Source organism: Meleagris gallopavo, chromosome 1, assembly GCF_905368555.1.
Source record: "Meleagris gallopavo chromosome 1, MGAL_WU_HG_1.1, whole genome shotgun sequence".
Classification (NCBI taxonomy): Eukaryota; Metazoa; Chordata; class Aves; order Galliformes; family Phasianidae; genus Meleagris; species Meleagris gallopavo.
In genome coordinates, this window is record NC_139404.1 from 165,811,162 (window position 1) to 165,836,285 (window position 25,124).

Sequence of the window (25,124 nt, forward strand, 5' to 3'; positions counted from 1 at the left end):
CTGTGGAAGGGACACTTAAAGGCCATCTGGTTCAACTCCCCTGCAATGTACAGTGATGCCTGCAGCTCAGTCAGGTGCTCTCAGTCCCTCCAGCCTGACCTTGGGTGTTTCCAGAGATGAGGACATCCACTGCCTCCCTGGGCAACCTGTGCATCACCACCCTGATTGTAAAAAGCTTTTTCTTATATCCAGCCTAGATCTCATCTCTTTTAGTTTGAAACCATTTCCTCTTGTCCTGTCAAAACAAATCCTGCTAAAGGCTCTGTCCCCTTCTTTCTTTACAGCCTCTCTCTAGATTGCCTGGGAGAAGAGGCCAAATCCCTCCTTGGCACAACCTCCCTTCGGGCAGTTGTAGAGTGCAGTGAGGTCTCCCCTGAGTCTCCTCTTCTCCAGACTGAACAATCCCAGCTCCCTCAGCCACTCCTTATAAGGCCTGTGCTCCAGACCCCTCACCAGTTTCGTTGCCCTTCTTTGAACCCACTCCAGGGCCTCAATGTCTTTCTTGTAGTGAGGAGCCCAAAGCTGAACACAATACTCGAGGTTCGGCCTCACCAGTGCTGAGTACAGGGGGATGATTACCTCCCTGCTCCTGCTGGCCACACTATTTCTAATGCAGGCCAGGATGCCGTTGGCCCTCTTGGCCACCTGGGCACACTACTGGCTCATGTTCAGCCGAGCAACAACAACACTCCCAGGTCCCTTTCCTCATCACAATCATCCAGCCACTCGTCCCAAAGCCTATAACGCTGCATAGGGTTGTTGTGGCCAAAGTGCAGAACCCAACACTTGGCCTTGTTGAATCTCATCTCATTTCACCTCAGCCCAGTGATCCAGCTTATCTAGATCCTTCTGAAGGGCCTCCCTACCCTCACGCAGATCAACACCACCTCCCAACTTGGTGTCATCTGCAAACTTACTAAGGGTACACTCAATCCCTTCATCTAGATAATCAATAAATATATTAAACAAGATGGGCCTCACCAGCACAGAGCAGAGGGGCAGGATCACCTCCCTTGCCCTGCTGACCACACTTCTTTTGATGTTTTTGGCTTTCTGAGCTGCAAGGATACATTGCTGGTTATGTCCAGTTTTCCATCTGTCAGTATCCTTAGGTCCTTTTTGGCAGGGCTGTTCTCTATCCTAACATCCCCCAGCTTGTACTCATAGTGGAGGTTTCCATGACCCAGTTACAAGCCTTTGCACTTGGCTTTGTTGAACCTCATGAGGTTCACCTGGGCCCACTGCTCTAGCCTGCCTAGGTCTCTTTGGATGGAAATCCGTCCTTTGGGTGTGTTGACCACACCGCACATCTCGGTGTCATCAGCAGCCTTCCTGAGTGTGCAGTTGATCCCACTGAGAGTTCCCATTGTTCCCACTCAATCCCCTCGTCTTCTATAGATGTGGTCTGCCCTGCATTCTTTGTGTAGATCAGAGATCCCTAGTATACCTGGGGTTCCCACAATCTAAAAGGATGTAAGACTATCTGTACTGTCTTCCCTTTATAGTGTTAGATCCAATAAATAACATTTTAATTGATACCTTACAAACTGAGTGCCTTTTGTATTGGCATTGTAACAGACTTGCACCAGAGATTTTATTTACAGCACTGTTGCTATCTGTTTTGCTGTCCTTGTAGGAGCAGCACTGATCTACTGTTGTAAGCATAAGTATTTAAATATGGCTAGAAAAGTTTGAGATATTCTAAAATGAAGTGTAAGTTATCATTTTGGATTTTTACACATATAAAATAAATGTAGTAAAGCAGCAATATTTGTAATTATTATTTGAGCTACCTAAATATAGTCATGCTGGAATAAATTATATTTAGTGTTACAAATTTTGAAGAACATGTTGAGCAATCTCTTTGACAGCAGAAAGTGCTTCCATGCAAGTTGGCCTAATTTGTGCAGAAGGAAGCAAAAATCCATAAGTTCCTGTGTCCCGAAGCTCAATGGTAAAAGAATATTTAATGCCAAGATCATAAGCCCAGTCATCTGAACCTCCAGGAGCTAAATCTGTATAATGAAAGGAAAAGGAGATAAGTTACCCGAAAACAGAACTTTCTGTTCAGAAGCTGTTTCCTGTTGCTAATGAGCATACGCTATCATGCTTATTGTTGTAATAAAAAATAATACTTACAAATTGTTTGTGCACCGGGACCAAGTTTATAAATTTTCTTTGTTGTTCTCCTTATAGCATTCGCTGCCTTCTTTGCCAGACTTTCCTGAAATTAACAAAGTATTATTCGCTTTATAGCCTTGTGGTAATAGATAATATGTGCTCAGTTAAGATTTATTTACACCATGCTGTGGATCTCATATTAGTTAAATATGTGTATGAAAGTCTCCAGACAATCTATACAACGTCATAAAAATTTTCAGCATAAGCCCATGCTCAAATTACATTCCTACTGTAGATAAAAGCATACCTGGGACCTTGCCACCCACTTTAGGCAGCAAATAATTGCCAGAATATTTATTCCCACTTGTCTCATATTTTTCCTTTTTCACCATGGTATTTAAGTCACTGTTGATTCATTTAGTGTTGACAAGAACAGCAACAAATGATTGCGTTGACAAAGTCCTGCACATAAGCCACATAGAGGACTACATGTCAAGAATTAGTGCATCTCTTTCTGCTTTACAGTCACAATGCATTTTTTAATGTAGGCGTATGAAACAGTTTGTTTCAGTAAATTAAACAGTAACAAGACAGCATAAAAATATGTGTTATTTGGGAATAGTTTGTTCTTGGTTTTTATTTACATTGCTGGATTTTTTCCTTCCTCCTGAATACACTGGCAGTGGTCACCAATGGAAACACAACGTTGGACTGTCTGGGGCCTTGTCAAAATGGGATGTTTCCATTGCATTTATTGTGTGTTTTTTACAGTCCTCTTATCCATGGAACACGAAGCTTAAAAAGATATGTATATGTTAAGTGTCACGGGTGATGCATATGGTTAAAAATGACAACAGTGATTGGATCACCACCAGTGTGTGCAAATGTCGATCTATATCTTTATAGCCTCTTACTCTCCATCCCTGTGTAAGGGCTTGTGGAAGATATGAAATGACACGTGTACCTTAGGCATGTGCTTTCTTGCCATAGACAAATCCCAAAGCCTGAAAATCTGATTTCTGGTCCCCTTTACACCATTTCCGTTCCATTTTTAGTGCTATACAGGAGCCCTTGTTTCAAATAAAAGAGCTTGTTGCCTCAGCACTTGGAGCCTAGGACCGCTGCAAGAAACCTAGGAAGTGTGAGAGGAAGAATTCTTTTCTCTAGGGGACTTTATGTCTTTAGATAAAAGAATATTTCTAAGTTGTCTATCTATATCTGTGTCTTAATTGTTCTGCTTAATAAATTTCATTTTAGCCTGGGTATCCTTTCCAGATCCAGGAAACCCAAAGTTTTCTGCTCAGTGAGGAAAAGTGCTGGCTCCTCTTTTTTTTTTTTTTTTTTTGCTGGCTCTAGCTGTCTTCTAGGAGAATCCTTGCCATGCAGCTTGGTGGCTCAGGAATTTAAAATTCTGCCTATGCAGGACAAGGTTTCCAGCCTACCTTTAAAACCATTTTAAATAAGTAACTCTAGCAAACAGCCTTTAATAAAAACAGTGAGTATTCACCAGATCACCTCATTGCATAGGAGCGTGGAGTGTATTTTTCAGAATTACATGCCCAAGTGCTTCCATACAGCATAGTCATATATGATTACATACATGCAAACCATGCAATTTAATCACAAATTTACAAAACTGTCCTTTCAAGGTGTTCAAAAACTGTCACTCTGCTTTTTTTTTTTTTTCTCATCAGCTTCAAAGTACCAGAGATTGATAACGTGCTAACAATATGGAATAAGTATTTTAATTTTTCCAGTCTTCAGAAGTAGCTGGCTGACTTACTCAGTGATAGACCAGCCCAGAAACTCTGTAAGTTCTTAAGAATGGAAGGAAAATGCTCATTTCCTAATTCTCAATCTTCATAACACTATGATTCCCTCATTACAATCCTAACCTAACAGAGTAAGAAGTTCTGAAATAAATCTGAAATTTAAGGAAGGGGGATTTACCAGCTCATCGTGGTCCTTGCTTTTATCCATTGTGTAAGAATATGGAAACAGTACCATCTGGGAATAAGAGTGCATTGTTATGTATGTTTTAATGATGTCTTTGTGATCTCTGATAAAGCGAGCCACAGCTTTCACTTCGGGTTCAGATTCTGGATAGGGTCCACAGTATGTCTCATAGCACTCATTGCGAGATGCTCCTTTACCTGTAACAAAAGAACATACAGGCTAAATAAAAAGTTCATAGTTATAGAATGGCCTGGGTTGAAAAGGACCACAGTGATCATCTCGTTTCAACCCCCCTGCTATGTGCAGGGTCACCAACCTCCATCCTAGCCACCAACATCCAGCCTGGCCTTGAATGCCTCCAGGGATGGGGCATCCACAACCTCCTTGGGCAACCTGTTCCAGTGCATCACCACCCTCTGTGTGAAGAACTTCCTCCTAATATCTAACCTAAACCTCCCGTCTCAATTTAAAACCATTCCCCTTTGTCCTATCACTATCTACCCTTGTAAACAGCCGTTTAATAATGTTTTAAGGTAAGCTGTTCTGCAGAATATTAAAAACCTATCAAGTTGTTGTTGTTAAGTAAAATGATATAGCTGTGACAACAAATGCTGAGAGCCAAGAAATCTTGGTCAGTCAAGCATTACTGAAGGACTGAGGTGACCCATTTTATACAATGCAGGTGGTACGGTAAATAAGCTTTGAGTGACATAGTGAGAACCATCTCTTCCCTCTGTCCTCCTTTCCCACCATAGCCTGCACTGCTTGTGTTGTAATCTGAAAACTACCGAGTTGATGGGTTAATGGTTGGACTACATGATCTTAGTGGTCTCTTCCAGCCTTATCCTCTATGATTCTATGAAAGAGTATCTCAAGCTGAGGAACTGTTCATCAGTCTGTAAATGTTATTTAGGTGTGTTTGTCCTTTTGTGAAAACTTTTTCAAAATTACAAAATCTGTAGGCTAAAACTGAGGCACAACAGAAAGGAGATGAGGTCATACCACACCAGTGTGCATCAAAATTCCTGTTCATGTCAGTACCAATGCAGCCACTGTTACTGTGCGATGAGCGACTCTTTCTCCACAGTCGATTCTGTGTTAAGAGACAAATAAATCACATTCAGGGAAAACAGCTGGGAAAAATGGGGGCAGCATCTCACTTAGCTAAGAGTGATGACTTCCCACTGTATCTCTACAGAGGCCACGTGGCAATGAAGGGATGAGTGACCAAGGAAGATTATAAAACCACAATCTGGTAGCCAGTAAGACCTTATGATAAAAAGTGATGTCACATAAGATGAGAATTAGTCACATCTGCCCTGATTTCAATGGATTGAGACTGTAGGAGAAGGGGAGAAGTCACACTGTGTAGCCAGGTATGAGTTTACAAGCCCAAGTCCAATCTTTATGTACAGTGGTAGCAGCATGTGTAATTTTGGAAATTTGGTGTGCATCTGTTAACATGTGTATGTGGGGCTATCCAAATAGATGCCAAATTGTATTGAAGATCAAAAGAGTGAAATAACATTTTTTTTTTTTAACTTGTTTGTGTGGAATCTAAAATTTAAAACAATAATGACAAATCTCAATGACTTAGTGCTTCTAACCAATAAATAAAATACTGGACCGAAGATTTCTGTTCTGAAATAAAAAAAGCTCTCCAAGAAATGAACTATTGCACAGGAGAAAGGAGTAAATTACTGGCTGTGGTCTCTGATGCAGCATGCTATTCAGCTTGTGCTGGGTTTGCAGCCTTGCAAAGGCATTGCCTGACATCTGGAAGCTTTAAAATCCCAGGATAAAATTCATTTATTTCCAGATGCATTTCCAGCAGCTTGGAAGATGCAAAAGTACTATGATTCACACGTCACTTAGTTTCAAGATTTGTTGTGGTTTAAATAGGGCAGAGATGCAGAAATTCCAAGCACAGGTGAAGAATTTGGGGCATGTAATTCTAGGATGGAAATTGTGCCCTAACCACACACGGTGATAGTTCCTGTAAACAGCGTGTCAGTGCATTGCAGTCAGTCAGAAAATCTTTACATACAGAGGGTTTGCTCCAGGTGTACTCATAGCCATCCACATTCATCACGGGCATGACATAGAAATCAAAGTGCTCCAGAAGTGTTGTCATGATCCGATCTCTCTCGCGCAAATGGATTGTCTATAAAACACAGAAAGATCTTATTGAAAGCATTCATAATGATGGCTTTTTTACCTTCCTAGGAAGGTACCTGAAGGCCTGTGTAAAATAACAGCAATTATCACACCAGTCGTTTACACTGTAGTCTTTTATTATTTACAGGTGGTGATGAGATAGAGTTGAAGCCTATTAGTAGGAAGGTTTGAGCTTTCACTGCTTGTATAAATGATAGGAACACTCCTTCCCTCTCAAAAGACCACAAAGATAGCAAAAAAATAAAGAAGAAAAATAACAAAAAGCATTTCAAGTGGCTGCTATACATAACATTATTTCCACTGACTTCATTTTGAGTTCAATGCACTTGTATGCAGGGAGCAAGCTACATTGCTAGTTTTTTTTTACAGCCTATTTTGAAGGCTTTGCTTTGATAATACCTTAACCTGGTTGATTGTCCACTACCCAGCCATGAATTTTAATCTGGGTAAGTGAGGTTTTTTTAACTATTGGAAGAGATTAAATCTTTATCATATGTATATATTTATATTTCTTTATGCCTTACTTAAAGCACATTCTTTCATTTTAAACCCTTCCCTATTTTCCTCAGGCAATAGACTTTCTGTGACTCGAATGAGAAATGTCAGTCTTTCTACAATCTAACAACAAAACTAAATGATAAAGAACAGAAACATTATAAAGAATGTCTAGTATTTGCAGTAGAGATCTACTGATTTTAATGTGTGTGCAGATGTGTATTAATGTCAAGTTTTTAAATGTTACTTCATGAAGTGATGTAGAAATAAAATTTGAATTTAAAACATGTTGATCAGATCAAGGGGATGGGGAAGCTAAATGTTCAGCTTGTTAATTCTGAAAAATGCTGGGACATGTGACTGACAAACTGACAGCATAGCTGGTAATTATTTGGAACAGCGTGAAAAGGGCAGATATGTTTCTCTCTAAGGGAACCTTGAAGGCTGGGATTATGAGCGGGTCATAAGGTACATTCAGCTATGCCCATCCCTAACTCCTATAATCTCCTTTAAATTGTTGTTGTCACTGAGGTTTTACTGTTGGGACTAAGAACAGAAATAAGCACATTTCTTCCTATTATTATCATGACTTAGTTCCATCATGGACAAACCATAATTCATATTTTAAGGACTCATCTTTGCTGTTACTCTGACTACAGTGCTGGTGATGATGAAATCTCAATCTCATTTAATCTATATTGATTGTGAACTTTGCTTTTATAAAAAATAACAATAAATAATGTTTCAGCACATTAAGTGAGCAACCTGAGCTACCTTGACTTGGACAGAAGGGTTTAGAAGACTTTCTTAGACCATACAAAGAAATGGGCCATCAATTCAGCATCACAAGTTGAGATGCCTCCAATTCAAAAATTAAGATCTGAAGCGCAAACCATGGATCTGGTGTCTTTTGGCATACGTTTGTCCAGTGTCCTGAGCAGTGTACATATTAAAGATACCAAAGATTAGATGTGACTGTTGGGTGGGCTCTGCAATTGAGAGCTGATCTTGCTAAGCCCACAGTGTAGTGTCATCCCATCATGAATGTGTGCTGTGCATGTGGCTAAGAGTTGTTGTTCATATTCTGAAATGCCAGTGTCCCTTCAGAAGAAGGTGGCTTGTGTGGCCTCTTTCTCTGAATGAGGCAAATCCAGCAAAAAAAAAACCTGTGTGCAAATAGAAAAGGCCTACTCCATCCCTGCCATTCCACAACTGTAAAAATCTGTTGAATTTGGTCAACAGTCATACTTTAGAATCTATCTGAACTGTTTTGCACTTGATCCGTACATCTTTCCCTTGCACATACATACCTCCATCTACTGATATGCACATACAAATACATTCACTGATACGTGTGTATGTTAGGCATAAAATTGATATTGGTGCTGTGAAAGTAAATGGATTAAGATGTTACAGAACTTAAAGTGCAAACAGAAAGAGAAGGTGATTTGCATGAACTTTTTTTTCTTTGCTCTGAAAATGGTAACCAGGTATAAAGTCTACTCACATGGCCTATGAACCACAGGCAGAAAGCAGGAGAAATCCATTCTCTAGCATGGATGCCACAGTCAATCCATATAGCACTTTTGGGGTTCTCCTGCCTTTTAGAAAGCTGACAAAAGAGAAATTATATTAAAATGTTTCTATTGTATAATGAAGCACATAGAAGTAGAAGTGAAAAGGGTAACTAAGGTGGAGAAAGAAGTTTCTGTCTTATAGGTAGTGCTTAAATTGCTCCTGGACCAGGATACTGCTCTCATGTATGTTCACGTATGGGCAGAAGGCCATATTCAGGCTGTCTACAGCAAGCTCCTGACGTAGACACAAAGACAGCACCAGGCCCTCATGCCAGGAGATCAGATCATCAGCTAGGCCGGGCAACAGATCATTTTGGTTTTGTAGTCACATAGGAAGATAATTCACCATGCCAATATTTCATGCCTTTGGATGATGGCCTAGATGTGGTAACTTCTTTGTGAGCCCACATGTCCAAATGCCTTTATCTAGCGTAATGGCACCTTATCTGAAGAACCTAGCAGACTTCTAAGGTAAACATTTACACATTGTTGAAATGTGCATTTAAGTATAGGTTTAAGAAAATGTTATGGCCAAAACCCATCACTTTCTTACATTAGTACCTGGAAAGATTTCTCAGTAAGACAAAACTGTACCTTCAAGACATAAAGTGGTCGTTTTTCATATGATGATCCAATATAAATTTTCTCAAGTAGGTCAGAATGGACTCTCACTGTTTCTTCCATCCAGTGATAGATCTGCAAAGATGAGGTGGAACAAGTAGTAAATGGATCTTTTCCATGTTGTTTTCCTTCATTCCTGAAAGTGGTCTGGACCTGAATTCATTCTTCCTCCCCAAATCTTGCCTCTTCAGCTGACTGGAAAGAAAAGCTAGCAATTCAGGCCGCTGATCTCTGCCAACTGACCACTCCTGAAACTAACAGTGAGATATGATCACAACACAGTCTAAGCATAGCCCTAAAATTCCTCTTCAGTTTTATTTGGTTAAAATATTATTCAGTTCATGTTTCAAATATTTAAGTATGTGGTACTTTGCTGCTGCATTTTGCTTCTGAGTAGGCTGCATTTGAGTGGTGGTTTGAGGTAATGCATGTATAATAGATTTTGTCTGGTGCTTTGTTCCTTCTTTATGTAGGCATCACAATAATTACAGTTCTCAGTGGCTGAGCAATACAGCGATCATTATTTACCTGTTGATGGTTCCTTCCCTGTCTTCTGTCTTAGCCATGAGACAAATTTCACCCCCTAAATGAATCTACAAGGATTACAACGACAGTATCTTACTTCTGTCATGGAATGGTAGTTTTCATAATATGATGAAGAACTGCGTGGGTTGACTGTGTCATTGAGTGTCTGTTTTTCAATAAGTCCTTGAACATCTCCCATCAAAACTCTGGGAAAAAAAAAAGAGCAAAGAAAAAGCACAACTTCCTGATTAAAAAAAAAACAACAACAAACCAACAAAAATCAGTGTTTCTAAACAAGTGCACTGAAACATTATTGAAAAGAAATAAATACATACTTGTGTGGGATGGTCAGTTGCCTTAAACCAGCTTTTATTCTGTTTGTACTGGATGCATTGACATAGAAATGGACTTCTTGGTCCTTCTGGATGTTTTCAACCACAACAGGTTGCCAGAGAATGACCTGCAAAGTTTCCAGGAACATTTTATCTTTCTTTTTTTTTTTAAACAAAGGAAGGAAAAAAATACTAACATTTAGTAAGTATTTTGAAAATAATTGAAGCATATGTTTTCAATTTAAGAGACCGCTTACAAAAAGCAATTTAATGTGTGTTGTGTTATAGCATTCTGCTACTGCTGGAAAAGAAATGTGTGTATTTAAGGAATTTTTATAATGACTTGTGCACATAAATTCGTAAATCAAGAACAAAGACAGGAATATAACCTTTACTGAGATAGCATTTCTAGGATAATAGATACGTTTAGCCCGTTATTATGTTACACATTTTCAAGTCTGCTGAGAGTTATTTTCCCTGAGGGTATTTGGAGAATTAATGAAGATCAGACCAGTCTTTGTAGTTATTGTGTTCACTGATTACTTTGATCAGGGAGGAAATAAATGCCAGAAGCGGTTTGAGTATAAGTCAAGATGAAGCAGCAATACAGAGATTAGAAACTGGAAGAAAATAAGAAAATGAGATTCTTCTTGGCAAAATTAAATCTTATACAATAATAAAATCAGAAGCCAACATATTAAATAAGAGAATGAAACTTTAGAAGAAGTAATAGCAAAAGATCTAGGAGTGACAGCAAACAGAAAGTTATGCATGAATTTACAATGTGAATTTGCAATGTGAAAAAGGTCACCATCATTCTTGGACGTGTTTTTAAAGAGATGCAGCCTGGAGTCACTAGACAGCAAGGTTTATTTTATTCCTTTCAATTATGCCAATAATATTATGTTCCACTTAGGGCACTGTGTTTCCAGGTCTATGTCAGCTGTCAACAGTTTACCTCACTCATTTCTCAGACAGAACCTATCTGCAAATCCATATAGAAAACTCTTCCATGTTTTCAATCAAGATTTTGGAGCAATAAATGGTTTAACAATTGTGCCCCAGGTATATGACTGCCGTGTGCCATTTGCATGTCATCAACTCCAGAACCATCTCAGACATTATTGGCAGGGTAGTGACAGCATCACATAGCTCAGCACTGCTTGGAGAAAGCATTCAAGAAGCAAGAGTGATGCTCACCAGCACCAATTTCCCCATGGCCTGGACTGTCATGACATTCATGTTCAAATATACCAGTTCAGATTCAGTTTCTCATTGATGTAGGAATTCTTTGAACTGAGAATGAGGATAACTAAGGAACTTGAGACTGACATAGCTGAGGTAACAGAGGAGCAACAAATGGGGGTTATGGGGAAGTTTACATAATGCATATGATAATTAGTTTCTTTAACCATCATCAGCAAGGGTCAGTACTTCCCCCAGGGCAGCTACCAAAGACTCAGTTCAAGTGTTCGTGCATCTGGGTCATCTGATGAAAACTACATGCAGCCTGTGAGCTGTATGATTCTTTGTGCAAGATGATCATTTTCAGTTGCTTTTTTTTTTTTTTTTTTTTTTTTCCCTTCTGTAATCATTTTGATTTGTTGGGAAGTACTGTTTGTATCTTCCCTCTCCCACTAAATCTCCCCACTCCATTTCCTTTTCTCTTTTCCTTTTGCTTTCATTTTTCCTTTCCTTTTCATAGGATCATAGAATGGTTTGGATTGGAAGGGACATTACGTTTAAGATCACGTAGTTCCAACTCTCTGCTGTAGGGACACCTCCCACTAGAACAGGTTGCTCAAAGCTCCATCCAGCCTGGCCTTGAATGCCTCCACAACCTCTCCGGGCAACCTGTTCCAGTGTCTCACCATCCTCACAGTAAAGAATTTCTTCCTAATATCTAATCTAAATCTACACTCTTCCAGTTTAAAGCCATTTCCCCTTGTCCTGTCACTACATGACCTGATAAAAAGTTCCTCCCCAGCTTTTCCGTATGCCACCATCAGGTACTGGAAGGCTGCTATAGGGTCTCCTCAGAGTCTTCTCCAGGCTGAAGAGCCCCAACTCTCTCAGCCTGTGCCTGTAGGGGTGATGCTCCACCCCTCTGATCATCTTCATGGTCCTCCTCTGTACCCACTCCAACAGTTCAATGTCTTTCTTTTGTTGAGGGCCCCAGAACTGGACTCAGTACTACAGGTGGGGTCTCACAAGAGCATAGTAGAGGGAGACAATCACCTCACTTGCCCTGCTGGTCATGCTTACATCTTGGCCTTCTGAGCTGCAAGCACACATTGCCAGCTCATGTCCAGCTTTTTGATCAACTGATACTCCCAAATCCTTCTCTTCCAGGCTACTCTCAAGCCATTCTCTGCCTGTCTCTATTTGTGCTTGGGATTGCTCTGATCCAGGTGCAGAACCTTGCACTGGCCTTGTTGAAGTTCATGAGGTTGGCATGGGCCCACCTCTCAACCCTGTCCAGGTCCCTCTGGATGGCATCCCTTTCCTCTAGCATGTCAACTGTACCACTCAGCTTGGTGTCGTCTGCAAACTTGCACTTGATCTCTCTGTCCATATCACCTACAAAGATGTTAAATAGCTCTGGTCCCAGTACCAATCCCTGAGGAATGCCACTTGTCACCAATCTCCACTTGGGCACTGAGCAGTTGACCACAACTCTCTGAGACCATCCAGCCAATTCCTTATCCAGTCAGTTGTCCATCCGTCAAATCCATTTTTCTCCCATTTGTCAACTAGGATGTCATGCGGGACAATGTCAAATGCTTTGCACAAGTCCAGCTATATTATGTCAGTTGCTCTTCCTTTATCCACTGATGCTGGAACTCCATCATAATAGGAGTCAGGCATAACTTGCCCTTGGTGAAGCCATGTTGGTTACCACCAATCATCTCATCTTTATTTTCTATGTGCCTTAGTAGGGCCTTCAGGAGGATCTGCTCCATGATCTTGCCAAGCATAGAGATGAAACTGACTGGCCTGTAGTTTCATGGATCTTCTTTTTTTCCATTCTTGAAATTGAGGGTTATGTTTCCCTTTTTCTAGTCAGTGGGAGCTTTACCAGACTTCCATGACCTTTCAAATATGATGAATAGCTGCTTGGCAACTTCATCTGCCAGTTCCCTTAGAACCTGTGGATGGATCTCATTGGGTCCCATGGACTTTTGCACCTTCAGGTTCTTTAGATGGTCTTGAACTTGATCTTCACTTACAGTGGGCAGATATTTCTTCTCTCAGTTCTTATCTTTTTTTCCTGCAGGTTGGGTGGTGTGGCTAGAGCCCTTGCTGGTGAAGACTGATCCCTGGCTGCTTGGACAACTTCTCTGTAGTCCTTCCAGGTAACCCATTCCTGCCTCCGTTCCCTGTCAGTTTTCTTTCTGTGACAAGGTAAGTCCAGGAGCTCCATGTTGATCCACAGAGGCCTCCTGGCATTCTTGCCCACCTTCTTCTTTCTTGGGATACACTGCTTCTGATCTTGGAGGAGATGGTCCTTGAATACTGGACCAGCTTTCTTGGCCCCCTCTTCTTTCCAGGGCTTTATCCTATGTCACCCTGCCAAGTAGTTCCCAGAAGAGTTTGGAGTCTGCTCTCCTGAAGTCCAGAGTAGAAAGTTTGCTGAGCACCATCTGTGACACCCTAAGGATCTTTAACTCCACCATTTTGTGGTCACTGCAGCCAAGGCTGCCCTTGAGCTGGGTAAGGACGAGGTCCAGCATAGCACCTTTTCTCATGGCTTCCTGTACCACGTGGAAGAGGAAGGTATCGTCAACACATTTCAAGAACCTCTTTGACTGCTGATGCTCTGTTGTGTTGTCCTTCCTAAAGATATCAGGATGGCTGAATTCCCCCATGAGGACCATGTTTTGTGACTATGTTTCCCCTTCCCTTTCCCTTTCCCTCTCCCTTAGCTTTTTCCTTTCCCTTTTATCTTTCCCTTTTCCTCTCTCTTCTTGTCTTCTTGAAGCTCTTGTACAGAAGAAAGTGAAGAATGACAGAATTGAGGAATAGATGGAGGAGGGGAGATCTATTTGATTATAACAAAGGAGATGAATATGTGAGTTGACCTGTGGAGGTGGAAAAGAGCAAAGTGGTATGAAGGTTTGTGTGAACTGAAGGGTATAATGCTAGAAGGGACAGCAGAGGACTGGTAGTAACTGGGGTGGACATAGAATGAAAAAGAAATAGGAAAAACAGGAAAAGATGGGATATGGGCAATGTCAAAAACTCTCAATCATCTGAGACACATCCTCAGTCTTCCTGAAAATTATGTTGGCTGGGGGTAACATTGCACCTTTTGTTGTAAAGTGTTGGCTGTTGGCTTCAAACTGTGAGGATGTGATTGGGGAAATGCTTTTGAAAAGGAAGAGATACCTCATTTTAATTGAATACTCTTACTCAGTGAAAGATTGAAATAATAAAAATGTATTGCTTAACAGACTTATAATGTGAATAAGATGCTGCTTAAAGAAAACTACCTCTTTATATTCTAGATTTATCTTCAAAGCTGTGCAAGTCATATAGGTGACACAAGATTGAACTAATGTGCTGAGGTCTCTGAGCAAATGTTTTCTACTTATTTTATGTTGCTGTTTTACCAATTTTGCAGTGCCTTAGTACACAAAATCAATTGCAGAAATCTGAGCTGATATAACACACTGCTATAGCATTATGAAGCAATCAGTCCAGTTCGTGATAGAGAGACCAGACAGACACTGGGAAACACTTACCTCGGTGGTGTTCAGTAAATTCTGAAGGTCTTCAGCCTGTTTGTCTGTTTTTGGAAAAGCCCACAAAACTTCATCTCTGAAAAAACAAAGGTATTTAGGTGAACTACAAGCACTTGAAACAAGAGCTGGGGAAGTAGACTTGGTCTTTCTCATCTTCCATGACTTGTCTGCCATGAACTCAAAGAAGCTTCAATAGTGAAGGTGCTGAGCCCCATTCCAGCCTCTAATTCTGCCAGTCAGTTGTATATATGCAAGAGCTGAGTGGCCAGTGCAAGATTTTGGCAGCCAGCACCTACTGCAGGACTCTGGCATTGCTTCTAGAAGCTGGTGCCAGAACTGGAGCTCACAGCCCTTGCTAAACTGGAGTGCAGCAGCACTGGTGTAAAACCAGCCTGAACGGGGAAGATGAACATTCTGTCCTCAGTACTTCAGTCTTCACCATTGTTCCGCAGAGACATGGGCCACCCAGAATGCTGTACAAGTCCAACATGACACTTTGTAGATGTGAAGAGGGCAGTGCCATCATAATTCCTACTCCAGTTCAGTTTTCCTAATGTAAGTTCTCTCCCTGTGCCTGTTACCCATGGTCTCAGGTGCTCTATACTACTGACCTCCTCACTCTTTGCTTAGAAATTTACATCCCCCTTCTACTTGAAACGTGTGATCCAGACACACAGTAGAGAGAGGTAGCTCTTCCCTTCTACCCCATTCCTGACCCCACCATTGCTGGCAGAAGAGAAATTTGTGCACAAGTTGGCCAGAACCAAAGAAGAGCTTTCCATCTCTTTGCTAGTCCAGAGTAGTCAACATGTAAGCAAACACTTTGCAACTGGGAGGGGAGAAGTACTTCATCTCGTTAAAGAGATCTCTGTCATCTGAATGCTACCTTAAGAAAAATGACAATTTGTATGATAAATCCAGCCCTGATCTTCAGCACTCTGCAGGACATGTAGTTCAAAATTGCATTGTGATGTGAATAAAACAAAATAATTCAGGTGAACAGGGTAAGGAGGGGGAGACTCAGGGTAACACTGGGCCCCTATTTTCATTTTTTTGGGGCAGGATCACTCTCATTCTTTCAGTCCCATGAAACTGGTGGCAGTGCATAAAGGAAGCTGTATGTGCACACAATCCCTAGCTGAAAAAAAGAAGAAGAAAAAAAAAAAAGCAGACAGAGCTCTCAAAACAAGCACTTTCAAGCTGCATAACACAATTGTCACAACTCATTGTTGTGACTGATTTTAAGCCAGGACCTGACAGCGTCTGGCAACCAGGTGATTCATCTTCTCTACTTTTAGCTGGGCTCCACACAATCACTGCTGTTTCTCATGCAGAACCAACAATATGCCAGCCTTTTTTTCCGCCTCAGCCATCATTTGACAGAGCATCCAAAGGCAATCAGAGATAGGCAGAGGTGGCACTTCAACTATTTCATTAAACAAGTGCACGCCAAACTTTGTGTTTAGGGCTATCTTAAAGGCAAATTTGTTTCTTCTGACTGGGAGAGACTTTTCTCAGGGTAGGGATGAGGGATGTGGTTTTGTGTTACAATTCCCACTCTCGCTGTCCTCCCTCTCACTGATGTGCTTTGGTACCAGTGACCCCACCGTGCCAGCCTCTGCTCACAGCTCACAGCATTTTCAAAACAAGCACCTCTGTTGTGCCTCTGTACTCAGCACTGGGGAGGCTGTATCTTGAATATGGTGTTCAGTTTTGGGCCTCTCACTACAAGAAAGACATTGAGGTCCTGGAGTGCGTCCAGAGAAAAGCAACAAAGTGTGAGGGATGTGGAGCACAAACCTTATGGGGAGTGGCTGAGGGAATTGGGATTGTTTAGTCTGGAGAAGAGGATGCTCAGGGGAGACCTCATTGCTCTCTACAACTACCTGAAGGGAGTTGCCGAGGTGGGGATCAGCCTCTTCTCCTGTATAACTAGCAATAGGACTAGAGGGAATGGCCACAAGTTGCTCCAGGGGAGATTCAGGTTGGATGCTAGGAAAAATTTCTTCTCTGAAAGAGTGGTCAGGCACTGGAATGGGCTGCTCAGGGAGGTGGTTGAGGCACCGTCCCTGACGATGTTCAAGAAACATTTAGATGTTGTAGTAAGGGACATGGTTTAGTAGGGAAAGGCTGCTGATAGGTGGACGGTTGGACTGAATGATTTTGGTGTTTTTTTCCAACCTTGGTGATTCTGTGATTCTGTACTTTTCTTGGAGATCCGGATTCAATAATCACACCATAAACTTGAATACCTGACTGTTAATTCCTCCAGTGCTGGTGGTCAAGTAAAAAGTCAGATAAAATATATCATCTTTAAAATATTGCTAATTTAGCCATTTTCATAACTGGAGCTGAGAGGGCTAGTTCATGCTTTCTAGTGGGAAATACCATACTCTTCTGTACGGGTCAGGAATTCAGTGTTTTATTTACATGTTTAATAAATGAGCCTCCAAGCACCACAGAGCAGTGTTGCTCCACTGAATTCACCTAGAAGTTTATTTAATTCACCTCTTATCTTAACCCCTCCACCTCCATAGCAATCCACAACAAAATATTGTTGCAACAGAAAAAAGAGAGAAATGATCCTGTTTTTAAGGCACAGTCTCAAGAGTGACACTGACTTGGGCTGTGAGTTCTTATTTGTGTAGGCATTTGGGTTCTGAGAGCACACTGTGTTTAATCACAACTCTTATAGGTTGTTCAGCTTGTTTAAAATCACCACTTATCTTTTTGGTTCTACCTATTTAGACACCACAGGTTTTAAACCACCTGCCCGTATAGAAAATAAAAGCACTTTGGCTGTCTTCATCTCTGACATATGCTCTCATGTTTTAACAAACTATTTGGTTTCAGGCATTTTAGAAGTTTATCAATGGGTACCAATAAGCTGCTTCTGAAACACTGTACAAATACAAAATGGTTATTCAAAAATGATTTATAACTGGAGAAACAGTCATAAAAACTGCTTTAGAAAGAAAACAGATTGTTAGCACTTTCTGAAATGGTTTCTCTTTCTACCTCAAGAAGTAATTCATTTAAGGCCTTGTTTTAAGGCAAACAAAACAAATTATTTTTTCCCATTAAGTTTCAAATGCCCTTTATTGGCATTCAAAAGCACTGAATGAACTGAATTGATTTGCACTTAGACTGGAAAGAAGAGTTTTAATATGATTAAAAACATAGGATTTATGGATGCAAAGAAGACTTGGAATAATTTCATTTCCTCCACCATCTATATATTAAATTGAACCACAGATCCAATTACATGAGCAATAAATAAATGTCACCCTTTGCCAAATGTTTTCTTATGCAACTTGGAACTACTGTGCCTCAATATTTTCCCTGTCCCACTCATCACACACTAAGAAGCCAGCAGCCACAGCAGGTATTTACCTTGGAAGTGTGAAGGCATGCTTCTCTTGAATCCAGATAAATAGAGTAAAAAAGAGCAAGTACATCATCATCTTCACAGCATCCACAATGAAACCCAATTCCGTTGGAAAGCCAAGGGTTTGGGACCCATATTATTGATTTCAAAAATGTTATTTGAAGAGTGGTTAAAATTTAATGCTGTCTCTCACTCAACCCCAACCTCCTGGTAGCTAAGTCAATATGACAGAACTCCCTGGGCAAGCTCTGCTCATATTGAGGTCACCCTGCACAAAAAAGATAAGGTACATTTTGGGCATTTTCGTGTTGATGAGTCACTTTGTCATCTGAGCCTTTGTTTTATTTTATTGTGGCTACAAGCCACAGACATAAGGAAGAGCACCAAGCACAATGTTTTTGTGTTCCTGTCATATTTATCGAGCTGTAGTGGCATGCTTTGCATTCAGTACTCCTACAGCATATCACAGCTGAGCATGAAGCTGGTGAGAGAAGAAGCAATGAGGTTATGAAGTCCAAATGATAAAATCCTAAACAGGAAAGATTTTTTTTGCTGGTGTTTTCTAGAGAGAAATGAAGTGGTAATTTCTTGCTATCAAGAGCTACTCCCATAGCTGTGGATGAAGCACCTTCCCCTACCTCTCCCGCAACTGATCTCTACCTCCTTAGTTAAAATCTGATCCATCCAAGGATTTCAAGTTGCTTGTGTTGCTCCATATGCCCTTTGCTGTGACATCCTGACATACAGCCCAGCTTGTGCTTTCTACATGTCCCGGTAAGTTAGCTTTTCAAAGAGGAGTAGCAGTTCATCTCATTAATTTTGTATGCCCCAAGATTTGTCTCACGTATTTCTATCCATGCTTGTCTAAAGAGGGCATGCCAAAAAGTTGAATGAGTTTGACATGTCCAAAATGGATGAACTCCACATAGATTCTGTGCTTGAATGGTAAAGCAACTTGACTGGGACATGGCAGACTCGTTACATGATCAAAGTCCTCTTTTTCCACAGACCAGTGTAACAGTTGCAGGCATGGCAGTGATTAGAGAACACCCTTATGACAGCCTTACGCAGAAGAGAGATGCTCATTTATGTCTCATGCATTATGGTCTTTATCCCTTGGCTAGATGTGTTTTAGGTGTGGAGAAAGGGAACAAAATCTGTAGCAGTTTCATCTATGCTGTCTTATGTAAAAGGTTCTTTGGGTGACTGGTTTTGTTCCATAGGATGTTCATCACAGGATAGGACCAAGGAGTGAATCCACATACTTTGGAGACACCAGTGAGCCAACACCTGGGTGTGAATGAGGAAATTAAATTGTTTGACACTATAGGAGTAGCTGAAGATTATAGTTCTGCAGCTGGAAGAAAAATGCCTGCAAGCAACCTCTGAGTTAGATAGCATGGTCTATGTTGCATTCACCATCCACCTCTAAAACTGTTCTGGAATGGTCCAGATCAGACCAGTGCTCCAAGTCAGCAGGCAGCCATGGCTTCAGAGCTCAAAAGCAGTCCTGACTCTCTTTTATTTAGGTGGGCAGTTATATTCTAGAAAGTCAGACTGCAAAGATTTAGGTGGCTGAAGTCAGCAAAGGTGAATCACCTGGTGTTAATATCTCTGCAAAAATAAACACTGAAAATCACCAAACTGAAAACATGGAGTTGAGCTCAAACTGGACACCCAAAGGAAACAAACAAACAAACAAACAAACAAACCAAAAAAGCTTACAGAAAGCTAAACCACTGACACCTCACCTAGATTTTGTAGTTCCTTCTTTATCTTTTCTAAATGCTGTTCAAACAAACAAGAAGTTCAGTTAAGTCCCACAGGCCATTCCCAGCACGGGAAGTCAGCAGCACCCTGCTGCTGTGGTTGATTTTTAAACTGATGGTTCAGATATTCTCCACTCATGTAGGCAAAAAGAAGCTGCTGGTAAATGAGAAAATACAGGTGACAAAACTTGGATATCAAGTCGTTCCTAGGTCTGGAAACATCTGATATGCAAATATAAATTTAAAGAAAAATTAAATCTACTGAGAAAGATGAAGCAAAAGATATGGAAAAAATAGTGGAGTAGATTTACAGGTAACAAAGAAAAGGATCATTTCCATATATGTCTTAACATGCTAATTAAGTGTAAAAAGGACTACTTTACCATATCTACCTGAGAAGGAAATTCTGGATCAGTGATAGAAATCAGAGATTTCTGTATGTTGACTGCTTTCCCGATTGGGTTCTCCAGCTTGTCGGTAAAGAGCTGGCTCACATCATGTCTGAGAGTCACCATTTGCCTAGTTGTTTCATGGTTTTTATTATTATTATTATTGTTTCTGATATGTACTGGAGATATTTCACAAACCTACATAAAAAGATGCAGTGGATGTCTGAAGAAATCAAAGTCACTCAATGAAATTCTGAGAGAAGGACGTACCCAAGTCCAGTGGTTCAAACATCACACACCAAAATGCAGTGAATAGAAAGGGAAATGTAGGATGAGAGATTAAAAAATAACCAATGAAAGACATGAGTGACCATGAGTGTACCCACCACTCTTTCTTATCTGAAAGCTTTTCAAGGCTCGTGGCTCAAGTTAAGATGTGAAACCATTGCCTTTCAAACATGCGCTGGATGTTGCTTATTTGGATCATTTCTGCTTTTTTTCCCTTCCTTTAGTGTTCCAACTACACAAACAGTATCCCACCCCTCACTTACACAGCCTGCCTCAGTAAAAAGGGCATGCACAATGTGCAAAGCCAGCAGCACCAATTGCCATGCTGGGGTCATTTAATGGCAGCTCTGTACCTACCACAGCACTTGCCCCATGCCATCATCACCACCTCAAGAGCAGCACCCAGCTGGAAGCCTATATAGAGGTTACTGGCCAGCAAGCACCTTCATGAAGTGGGTTGTTTTTCAGAAGCGTGAGATGTCTTCACAGATATATTTGTACCACGTGACACACATTTCACACACAAAAGCAATTTCTGTGACAGTTCAATCTACAAGTGGATTAGATTTCCCCTGCTGATATATTTATACTGTGGCACTAAGGTTTGCCCTGATGAACAAACATCCGTACACTGACGACTCCCAAAGCATTTTCACAAGTAAAAAATCTAACACAAGGGATGGGAATGTATTTAGACACCAAATGTAAGCATTAACTTCCTTGCTTTCACTGAGCTGTTAGGGGGTATCATTTGTCCTTTGGAGTACGTTGACATTTCCACCATCCACACATCTCATCCCCTTAGATGAAGAGATTCAGTGCAGACTGTAACATCTGAGTGAGCCACCTTTTGCTGCTTTCATTGGCATTGCAGAGAAATGAGAACTTTTGAGTAGGACTTTGTCTGACTTGCTGCAGACATCTTAATTAGTGGGTAATTAAATGCTCGGTTCTGTTCATTCATGGCAAGAGAAGCTGGGGTGACTTCTTGGGGGTAGGAGGATGGATTTGTTCCAGCAAATCCCATTGATTATCTATCTCTCCCCCTCAGATTGGATACCTGTTGTGAATAGGAGTACTTGCTGTGTTTCACTTGTTATTTGATTTTGATTCAATTTCAAGGTGTTTTCATAGTTTTATTGACAATTTCTAGGCATATTTTTTTTAGACTTGGAAGAAGAAAGCTTGGATGTAGGAACTGTTGTAAGGGGGGATTTCAGCACGTTGAAACCTCCCTTTCTTGAAGAAATATGTTTTTCTTCAGATGGGAAATGCATCAAAACCATTCCTTTTCAGATTCTGATGAGTCAGCACTCCCTGATGAAGGGCTACTTGGTCAAAAGTTCCATCTGAGTTCAAAGGTTTTGCTGCACCTGGATTAATTATTATTGCTGCTGCACTGAGCAGACTGTGGGCTATGCTGAACTGGTGCCTGCAAATATTAATGCAGCAGATGAAACCCAAAACCTTGCAGTTATAGTGGATCACTTGACCTGTGCTGATTTCTGTTAACTTCTAGATGTGCAGAGGCTTTTGCTTAAAAAGGAACGGTTGGACTTTAGATTTTAAAGCATATAATAAACAAAACTGTCTCTTGGTTTCTTTGTTCAATACTCCTGCTATTGGAATTAGGACTGGCAGTATATATAGCTTCCTGGTGTCTTTGCTACATTGCTTTTTGAAGTATAATTACACTTTAAAGGCAAAGAGAGATCTTCACTCCTTTGGTTGCTTCTGTTTCTCCCTTCCCTTTCTACATGCAGCCGTATTGACATCCTTTGGATTTTGTGCTGGGGCCGTACTTCATACAGATGAGGCTTTGGCAAATCTTTTATTATGTGGGTTAAGATAGGCAAAGATGATCAGAGAGCTGGAGCACCTCCCCTATGGGGACAGGCTGAGAGAACTGGGGCAGTTCAGCCTAGAGAAGAGAGGGCTCTGAGGAGACCCTATAGCAGCCTTCAGTACCTGAAGTGGGCCTATAGGAAAGCTGGGAAGGGACTTTTTGTAAGGATGTGTAGCAACAGGATGAGGGGAAATGGCTTTAAACTTTAAAAAGGGTAGATTTAGACTAGATACTAGAAAGAAATTCTTTACTGTGAGGGTGGTGAGACACTGGAAAAGGTTGCCCAGTGAGACTGTGGATGCTCCCTCCCTGGAAGCATTCAAGGCCAGGGTGGATGGAGCTTTGAGCAACCTGGTCTAGAGGGAGGTGTCCCTGCCCATAGCAGGGGGTTGGAACTAGATGATCTTAAAGTTCTCTTCCAACCCAAACCATCCTATGATTCTATGGCATCAGTGCCTAAAAATATATCAGCAGAGGAGGCCAAGCACTCATGTCCCATCTGTATCAGGGTGTCACTGCTCAAGCACCCTGTATGCCAGCACATGTGGATGCTGGGCTGGGCCTGGACCTCTTGCTAGACTCGTCCTGGGCCTCATGCAGGACTCCTGCAGCTGTATTTGATGGTGAAGAGGAGCCAAATGTGATCAGATAAAGTACATTGAAGGAGGAGCTGCTTGAACTGCTGCAGCTGGATGGTCTCGAGCCAACTCTCGACTCCCATTAGCAGCACCCACAGCTTTCAGCAGCCAAGTGTCACAGGATTCCCTCTGAGCTCAGCCAGGGCCTAATCATGGCTGCCTTCCCTGATTGCTGGGCTAGCTCACTGCCCAACAGAAAGGCTGCTGGTAGTAGCAAAACCATCAATTAGTGGATAGAAAGATCAGGAGGAGAGGAAGACAGCTGTTATCAGTAGCCACATCCCTCAGATGATTCTCCCTGGCTGTACCATATTCTGCCACTGGTGTCATCCCCCTGACTCTTCTTGCTTCGTTAATCCATAACAAATCCCTCCAGGGATGGGCTCCCAATGGGTCCACGTGGCTTAAGCAGAACACAAGAGCCAAGTGGGTCTGTGCTCTTCCTCTTGATTCTTTTAATACAGGTTCAAGTGCAAAATTAATATCCTGAAAAATATTTACAGGCTTTTGCCCTTTTTTGGTTCATTATCACAGTCGATAAGGCCAAAAGTAGCTGGCTAGCATCCTTACATGAGGCAAAGGGTGACTAAAATCTAACTAAACCCTGATCCCCATGGCTTGCTGTGTGGTGCAGCTGAGGGCTGCTGCTCATGAGCCACACAAGGATGCAATTAGTTTAACAGCCCTTTATTATGAATGCAGCAGAACAGAATTAGAACTCAATTTACAAGGCTCCCTTTCAAACCCATTCAGCTGTTAAGGCTGCATCATCTTTCAGCTTTCCAAGGCATATAATTGATAAATGATTTCTCCCTGCACACCTCAGCATCTCATCTTTATTCATGAACCAATTAATCTCCGTAGGACACTGTGATCATTTACATACATGGCCAATGTCACCAACCTCTGTCATTTCAGTCTGCAAACAGTTTTGCAGAGCACGAAACCACCAGGGTGGCAAATTGTGGTTTATCTCCAACTGCCTGTGCTTCTGGCATTTCTCCCTCATATCAGTCCCAAATATAAAAGTCAAATTCTACCTGCGTTAGAAAATGATGATGAGTTCACCTGGCAGAACATGAACCTCTCAGCCCTGCGTGAGCGCTGGTGTGTGACTGCTAGATACGAGCAGAGCCTGAAAATACACATTCACTTTGTGGTTTTGAGTACTCACAAGTTGCCCCCCACCTATTTCATTCATTTTTATCCTTTTGTTGCAGTTTAGCTTTCCAGGTCAGCAAAGAACATGGTAGTTCAATTCAGCAGCAAATTGTGTATGCAGGTTGAGGAGGTGAGCATGTGTCAGTCCTGGCTGAACACTTTCCTCATGAGTTCGATTTCCTGAAGGGCTGTTATCAGCTTCTACCCAAACAGTGTGTTCCCCAGGTGACTCATGTTTTTGCGCTGCCAGTAGATATTGATTTATTTGCCTGTATCTCAACAGCTGGCCCTTGAAGTGTGACATTGTTAAACAGAGGACGTCAAGGGGAGCCACAGGAACACTTGGGGAAGGTGCCGTATGCACCGAGTGCAGTGAGAGTGCTTTGGCTGAAGTGCAAGGGGATGGATGTACAGACTTCTTTCCCTCTGTAAGTCGCTCCAAAATTAGTGCCTCCTATTTATTTCCATGAATACTCTAGCAGATGCAAAGAGCACAATAACGCTATTTGATAAAGCAAATTCTTAGCTACAAAACATTATTTTTCTATGTAGTTACCACCCTTAGCTTTTCTCACCTGCTTGCCATGCTTGTAAAAATGAGTACCAGCGGAGATGACCCACCACATCCACTGTTTGTCTCCATAAATACTCAGTAAGTGTTGATGAATGTCAATGGGTGCAATTTTTTTTCCAGATGGAGGAATTCAGTGACACATCTCTGCTTCATACGCACTTCCATCTCATACACCATTTTGTCAGACTGCTCCTCTGCTGCCATCTGTTGCACACCAACAAAATGTAAGGGAATATTGGTGGGAAGGTTCAACCTCTACTGTCATATCACCAACATCCTCCTTTGACATCGTGGGCCAACATAGCAAAACAGGAGACATTACTTTCACACCCCTTTTCTATGTGTGTATGTATATACATATATACGCATGTACACCAATCAGGATTGCAAATAGCCATGGAGAAGTGATCTCTCTCCCTGAATTTTCCTGAATGTGTCAGCAGTGTTTGCTGCTCTTCTCTGGACTGCCTGAACCTGCCCACATTGCCTGCATGGCTGCTGGTAGAGGTTAGAAGAGTGGC

General features: G+C 41.4%; 1 protein-coding gene across 1 annotated transcript; it reads right to left on the reverse strand.

Annotated features, from left to right (window-relative positions):
- Positions 1-1,757: 1,757 nt before the first annotated feature.
- On the reverse strand, positions 1,758-18,098 carry CPB2 (carboxypeptidase B2). The gene is made up of 11 exons (XM_003203331.4): positions 17,944-18,098; positions 14,551-14,626; positions 9,809-9,933; positions 9,571-9,679; positions 8,922-9,023; positions 8,258-8,362; positions 6,125-6,241; positions 5,080-5,170; positions 4,072-4,274; positions 2,140-2,224; positions 1,758-2,015 (listed from the first exon to the last, which is right to left on the reverse strand). Exons 1-11 carry the CDS (start codon positions 18,012-18,014, stop codon positions 1,831-1,833), a joined length of 1,269 nt encoding a protein of 422 aa, XP_003203379.3. The 5' UTR covers positions 18,015-18,098; the 3' UTR covers positions 1,758-1,830.
- Positions 18,099-25,124: the final 7,026 nt, after the last annotated feature.

What these genes read in the sequence shown, in the direction of transcription:
- CPB2 (XM_003203331.4), bottom strand. Translation starts at nt 18,014, where the DNA reads ATGATGATGTACTTGCTCTTTTTTACTCTATTTATCTGGATTCAAGAG. An exon ending in GCCTGTGGTTCATAGGCCAT is followed by an intron (nt 6,242 to 8,257) that starts GTGAGTAGACTT and finishes TGTGTTTTATAG; the next exon opens with ACAATCCATTTGCGCGAGAG. An exon ending in GCAAGGACCACGATGAGCTG is followed by an intron (nt 2,225 to 4,071) that starts GTAAATCCCCCT and finishes TGTTAATTTCAG; the next exon opens with GAAAGTCTGGCAAAGAAGGC.